This window comes from Gossypium arboreum, chromosome 5 (genome assembly GCF_025698485.1).
Source record: "Gossypium arboreum isolate Shixiya-1 chromosome 5, ASM2569848v2, whole genome shotgun sequence".
Lineage (NCBI taxonomy): Eukaryota > Viridiplantae > Streptophyta > Magnoliopsida > Malvales > Malvaceae > Gossypium > Gossypium arboreum.
The window spans coordinates 84,054,503-84,061,555 of NC_069074.1; the positions used below are offsets into that span (position 1 = coordinate 84,054,503).

General features: G+C 30.1%; 1 protein-coding gene across 1 annotated transcript; it reads left to right on the forward strand.

Moving 5' to 3' along the window:
• The first annotated feature begins 2,031 nt into the window (after nt 1–2,031).
• Nucleotides 2,032–3,741, forward strand: LOC108452235 (uncharacterized). Its single transcript, XM_017750005.2, has one exon. The coding sequence runs from the start codon at nt 2,118–2,120 to the stop codon at nt 3,582–3,584; it is 1,467 nt and encodes a 488-aa protein (XP_017605494.1). The 5' UTR covers nt 2,032–2,117; the 3' UTR covers nt 3,585–3,741.
• The last annotated feature ends 3,312 nt before the right edge of the window (nt 3,742–7,053 follow it).

Sequence of the window (7,053 nt, forward strand, 5' to 3'; positions counted from 1 at the left end):
AACATATAACGGTAATGTGATAGTGGTAAAGATTAAAAAATTGATCTTTGAAATTGAAATTTGAAAGAGTGTATGATTAAATTTTTGAAAAAGAAAATAATTTTAAATTTTAAAATTTGAAGACTTTCAAAATTGAAGAAACGAGTTTTGATCTCTGTACTCAATATTTTAAGTCGTGCTTTTCATTTTAAATTTGATAGCCTTTTATAGAGAGCTATTATCTCTTGATATTATTTGAAACGAGAAATCTAATCCCTTCAAAGAATATTCACTATTCATGTTAGAGAATATTTACTATTTTGGTTACAAAAATACAAACTACAGAGAATATTCACTATTCATGTAAGAGAATATTTACTATTCATGTTAGAGAATCTTACTGTTTCTGTCAGAGATTTCTATTGTTCATGTCAGAGAATATTTACTGTTCACACCAGATAATATTTCCTGTTCATCTTCATTCATTACTTTTGCATTATTTTTTCTTGATTCTAGTAATGGTTATTGAGATGGTATTGTCTGCAAGATTTGAATATTTGTAATTGGACTTTATCAAGGATTTGATCTAAGAATTTATTGGCAAATTCTATAGACCTTTCTATTAGGGTAATTATTCCTTAAATAATATAATGACCTAAAAACCTTATTTTGATTTAGAATAAACTTATCTTAAATTCAGAAATTTATCTGGGCATAAAGAGGGATTGCAATATTTGGTGAGAAAAATAGGGTTTGGAGACAAATCCAAGATCGAAGAAGTAAGAGAGAAAAGCAAATGCATAAACTGCATTGATACTAATGTGTCATCGGAGTTGTCATTCTATTATTCTCCTTATACCAATATTTCATATGAAGAGATGAACACCCAATTCTTGAATTTTTATAATTTTATTAATTTTTATGATTTTCATAAAGTTTTATACTTCTTTTTATTTTTAATAATATGTTTATATTTTTTAAATTTTTAAATTTTTTTTATATTTTTATAATTTTTAAATAATCAAGTATAGAATAAACCTAGATTGATAATGTCTAGATTCAAATGAACTTAAATGTTCATTTGTCAAAATAGAAGAATTTAATTGATTTTATTTTCATCATTGAGGTTCAATTGGATGCACTATTTTCATTAAAGACTTGATTAATTTTTTTTACTGTTTTTTTTTTGTATAAACCACATGTATCTTCGTCCGTTTTACGGGTTGAGTATAATCATGTTCAAGTAGGAGGTGGTATTCAAGTAAAGTCTTCTCTACAATATCAATTTAAATATAATCTTATTCGGGTTGGGGTGATATTTAATTAAAGCCAAACTTAATTCAAATGAAAAGAGAAGAAATCCACTCCAGATTTTTCCAACTTAACTTTGGTGTTTATTTATTTATTTTTTATTTAGCCAAACTAATATTTTATCTATACTTAGAGGAATAAAATTAATTATTAACAATTTAGTTAACCTGCTACTAAGCATACTTTAACAACAATTTGTGTAAGTTACCCCTTTATAATTAAGCACTTGTTATAACAGAAGCTATTGTATAAAACCGTAATTTCACTTCATTCTTATCCCTTTTTAATAAGAGGATGATAACTCAAATTAGTCTGATTTTCAACTTTTTCTTCTTGATTTTCAGCCTTTTTCTCTTGAAAAAATCAGAAGTAAAAATCTGATTTGTCATTCTCCGAATAAAAATAATGTGTAATCACAATTTTATACAATCTTTTCTCCTTATTATAAATATTTTAGATAGCAAAAAAGTCAATTACAATCCATCAAAAGAAACCTTACTACTCAATTCAATATTTAGAGTGATAGGGACGAATTTGGAATATAAACAGAAATAATAGAGAATCTAAATTGCAATAAATTAGGCTTTTTGGACATTAACATATACAAACAAATTCAGAAGTATCCTTCACTTCATCACTTGCAAGCTTTGAAATCAGTGCAGCAGGCGTTGACAAAATCTCATGTATCACCCATGTGCATCCGCATAAAAACTTGCAAAAGCTCGGAATAGATCCACCATTAATGGCACCTTGCATTAATATCATGCACAATTCCACATTTTTCAATCTCATAAATCACCTTTTCTTCTTGAAAACTGCAGGCAGCCATGGGTTCTAAACACCAAAGCTCCAGATCCTCTTCTTCATCGTCTTCTCCTTCAATTTGTTTCTCTAATAGATTTTCCACCATTTTAACTGTAACCATCCTCTTTACTTCACTTTATCTTTTCATTTCACCCATCAAGCATGGCTCTGAACCATTGGCTAGGACAATAATGGAGACAGGATTCAATGGTGATCTTAGAGATGCTAACTTCCCATGGAATAGTCTTTGTTTTGGTAACAATTTTGAGAAGCTTAAGCTTGCTGTATTCTCCAAAACATGGCCTATTGGTGCTGCCCCTGGTGGCATGGAGCGTCATGCTGCAACATTATACCATGCTTTAGCTGCTAAAGGCCATGAAATCCACGTCTTCACAGTGCCGTCCGATCGAATGCCTCACATTGACATCCATCAAGGTAATCTCCATGTATATTTTGCAGCCAATGATCATGGTTCTGTCAATTGTTCATTAGCATTCGAGATATTCAACACAATAAACGCTAATGGAGAGTTCGATTACGTGCATACCGAGAGCGTTTCGTTGCCTCATTGGCGTGCAAAAATGGTGCCTCATGTAGCAGTAACTTGGCATGGAATCTGGTATGAAATTATGCACTCAAAGTTATTTGAAGAACTTGTTTTTAACTCACAGGAGACAATACCAAAACCAGTAAGTGAACTTCACGAAGCAATGCCGAGATTAGTCGACGAAATCCGGTTTTTCCCGAGCTATACACAACATATATGTATCAGCAAGAGTGCTGGTGAAGTACTAGTTAACATCTATCAACTCCCTCAAAGGAATGTCCATGTGATACTTAATGGTGTTGATGAGACCAAATTTGTTCATGATCCTGAATCCGGCACAAGGTTCCGGAAAAAGCACGGTATCCCCATAAATGCAAGCATCGTAATGGGGGTTGCCGGACGTTTAGTTAGAGACAAAGGCCATCCACTTCTACATGAAGCTTTCTCAAAGATTACCAAAACAAACACTGGTGTTTATCTACTTGTTGCGGGATCTGGTCCATGGGGGAAAAGATATGCAGAGTTAGGCTCAAATGTGAAAGTTTTAGGTGCATTGGAGCCTTCTGAGCTTTCCGAGTTCTACAACGCGATCGATGTCTTTGTAAACCCGACGTTAAGACCTCAAGGGCTCGATCTTACGTTAATGGAAGCAATGCATTGTGGGAAACCAGTTTTGACACCAAATTATCCTAGCATAGTTGGGTCAGTAGTTGTGAACCGAAGTTATGGATACACATTTTCACCCAATGTAGAGTCCTTTGTTGAAGCATTGAAATCAGTGATAAAAGATGGGGCAAAAGTGTTGAAGAACAAAGGGATTGCTTGTAGACAACATGCATTATCAATGTTTACTGCTACTAAAATGGCGGATGCTTATGAAAGGTTCTTTCTATGTATGAAGAATGATAGATTCTGTCACTATCCTCTTCCCACAGATTGTTAAAAAAAATTCATTTTCTTAACCTTTTTTTTTTCTTTTCTGAAATTCATGTAGGTATATGAAGATTTAATATACTATTTGATTATGTACTTAGTTGTTATTCTTATACTTCAATACTGTATCTTTTCTTGAATCATTTCAGAAATAAAATGTGTTAATCCACAGATCAATTTCATTTTATCATCATCAAAAGCTTCCATTTCTCTACCTCAGGCAGTGCCATGTCCCAAGTTATTACATAAACATCTGAAAACCTGTAAGAATGGTAAAAGTACCATGAGGCCCTTATAAGAGTTAGATTTGCTTTTTAAGTAGGTGTAGAAAGAGTTGTAGGCTGTTGATGCAGTTAGAGTAGTTAGTTTCTTTTGTTATGAATCAGTTATACATGAGTTGTATAAATACATTAGTAATTGTAATTTTATATGATATATACAGATGAATTTTAACAGTAGGAGCAAAATGCAATCTGAATACTACTAGTATAGGGGCTTTGTAACATTAAACTGGTGCAATCAACAACCAATCAAGCATTGTTGTTAGACAACCTAGATTCTTTACTATGAGTTGCAGATCAATTAATGGCTGTTTCAACAAGTGATCAATGAGCTTGAATGTGATAGAAAACTGTTTTTCTCTATAAAACAGAGGTAATCTCTGATAGGAGCATATCGTTATATGAGTTGGGTAAATAGATTTGGGTTTCAAGAATCAATGAAGAACCATTCTTTTTTAGCCCATTTTGCTTGAATGGTTCCATTTTGCTTGAATGGTTCTGCATCAATACCCATTACTTTTATTCATTTCCAACCCTTAGTTGCACTCCAAAGTCCAATTCAGTATGATTAAATTTGGGCTGGCTCTATTCTATAAACTTAAACGACTACTTTAATAAGGCTATATTATTTTAATGTGTTTGTATTTATATATTGCTAGTGAGTAGAAATATTTTAATTCTGTGAGCAACTTTCAAATTTTAAAAAGCAAAGATATTTGAAATGGATTCAATCTATGGGTAGAATCGAGAATCGATCAGGTATATGTATGGAGTCATTAGATTGGTTGAATAGGATTTCTTTTTTAAATTTTTAATGATTTATTTAATTAAACTGAATAGATTTATAAAACCAGTGTAATCATCGATCCTATTCTAAAATTTTTTTTAGAAACTCCACTAAGATGTATTAGATACATTTTTATTTTAATTAAATTTAATTATAATATAATACAACAAAACTAATTTAAATATTTCATAGTTAAATTTTATTTAATATTTGTAAATATTATTCATATATATTAAATATATATTTTAAATATGAATAGATTAAAATTATACATCAAAATACAACAACACCAATATATTTTAATGCAAATATACTATATTAATTAATTATCATGATTTTTTCCAATCATAAAACGGCCATGAATCACATTTCGGTTGTGGCGACTTGAAAATCTAGTCGTTCTTGTCCTCTAGTGCCTATCTCAAACTATGAACAATATGACAGAGTCACAGTGATTGACTCATACTCCATTTGTCTGCTTCTAAGCTTTTTCTATCAGTGGAAGGAAAACTTGTACCTATATCGAAAATATAGCTTCTTTAATCTATTTGTGTACTGTGGTCAAGCATGCACAATTCCTTAGTTTATAGATGGGATGTGAAACTTATGTTACTCGGAATTGAGGGTTGTTATGGTGTTGGTTTGACCCTAACCTTATTATTTTAATATAGTTATTTATATGAATTCGCATCACCATGCAAGTAAATTTATATTCAAAAGATACATATTAATTTTATAATAAAATATATATTGATTTACATGAGATTTAACTAATCTTAATACATCTTAATACATCGAACTGAAAACTCATAAATAGGAAATTAGTGTTGATGGAAAGAGAACTCACGAAAACACACAATAATATTGCTTACGTTAATGCTGGTCAACAATATGGGCAGAAAGAGAGGATAATGATTTTTGTATTGAATTTTATAATATTTAAGGTTTAGAGTTTGAATAAGAATTGTGAGCAAATTAAGTATCGAATACATTTTGAATTCAGCTAATTAGTGAAGATAAGAGTCATCCATCACATCAGCTTTATCTTATCTACATGGAAACAAATTAGTGACTAAGACAACATATGAATCTTATTACATCCATGTATATCTGCAAATATATATAGATATAGTCGAAAGATTACTCAACTATACTCACATTTAATGGTCAGTTTCATCATTCATCATTGAATTTTGATATGTTCGGATCACAAGTTGATTATCAGTCGTAAGATTAATTGTATCTGTATTAAAAGTTAGATTACATTTTGTCTTCTCTATTAAAAAAATTAGTCTTTATATATCAGATCAAAGAGCAAATTGGTTCCTGTACATTAACATGTGATAATTACGTCAGTTTTTAATAGTAAAAATGGATGAAATTTCAATAGAAAGAATCGGTTTGCTCTTTATTCTAATGTATATGAATTAATTTTCTCATTTTTAAGTAAAAAAGACAAAACACAATCTAATTTCTAATACAAAATCTTGCATAAGTTGCAGATAGAATCAATATATGTGTCATAACAATGTATTTACAACTTGTTATGTCACGAAAATAGCAGACAAAATTCAAGTGTTGCACAAAGGTTTCATGGAGGTAACTGTTTGAGATTTGTTGGTAGGTTTGGTGGTGGAATCGAAGGAAAGTCGGATCCGATTAACTATTGCATATTATCCTATATGGATAATATATATGTGAGTAACACATGAAGAATTGGAAGTTTCTATAAATTACTGCAAATTAAGGACTTTATATAGCATATTGGATGTCTACTTTGAAAAGCAGATACATTCTAACTATAGCTACCATATCCATGACACCATCTTCCACATATATTTTTCACAAGGACTTATGACATATTTTAACCAAATATGAATTATCAATACTTAAAATTATTATAAAAGGTTGAATTATAATTACAAAAATTTTACTATAACGACAAAAAAATTATTGCGGGATATATCGATCATAGAATACATAACACCAACAAAGACAGCTACACCTTCGTATAAGAGTTCATTTCAAAATAGAACAAGTATTACTTCTTGGATAGATGCTCCACGGCATATCCATATCCCTATCTGATAACTTTTGTAATTTAATTTTAAATATTTGAATAAATCATGATAATAATAAATGAAGTAAATTACACTCGTCGTACTTAATTTTGTCTCAGATTACATATATAGTTAGTATCATAATAGCCCACTATCCTATAATCTCTACTTTTGTTATATGTTAAGTTTAATTAGGTAATCTTAAATATTCGAGTCTTATTTCACTAAGGTTAGTAAAGGTTAAAAGAAATTAAACTTTTAACAATAAATGAATGAATAAACATTTAATGAGAATATAAAGCTTTAATTTCTAATTTGCTTTATGAAGCAAAAGTGATTATGTAATGAATT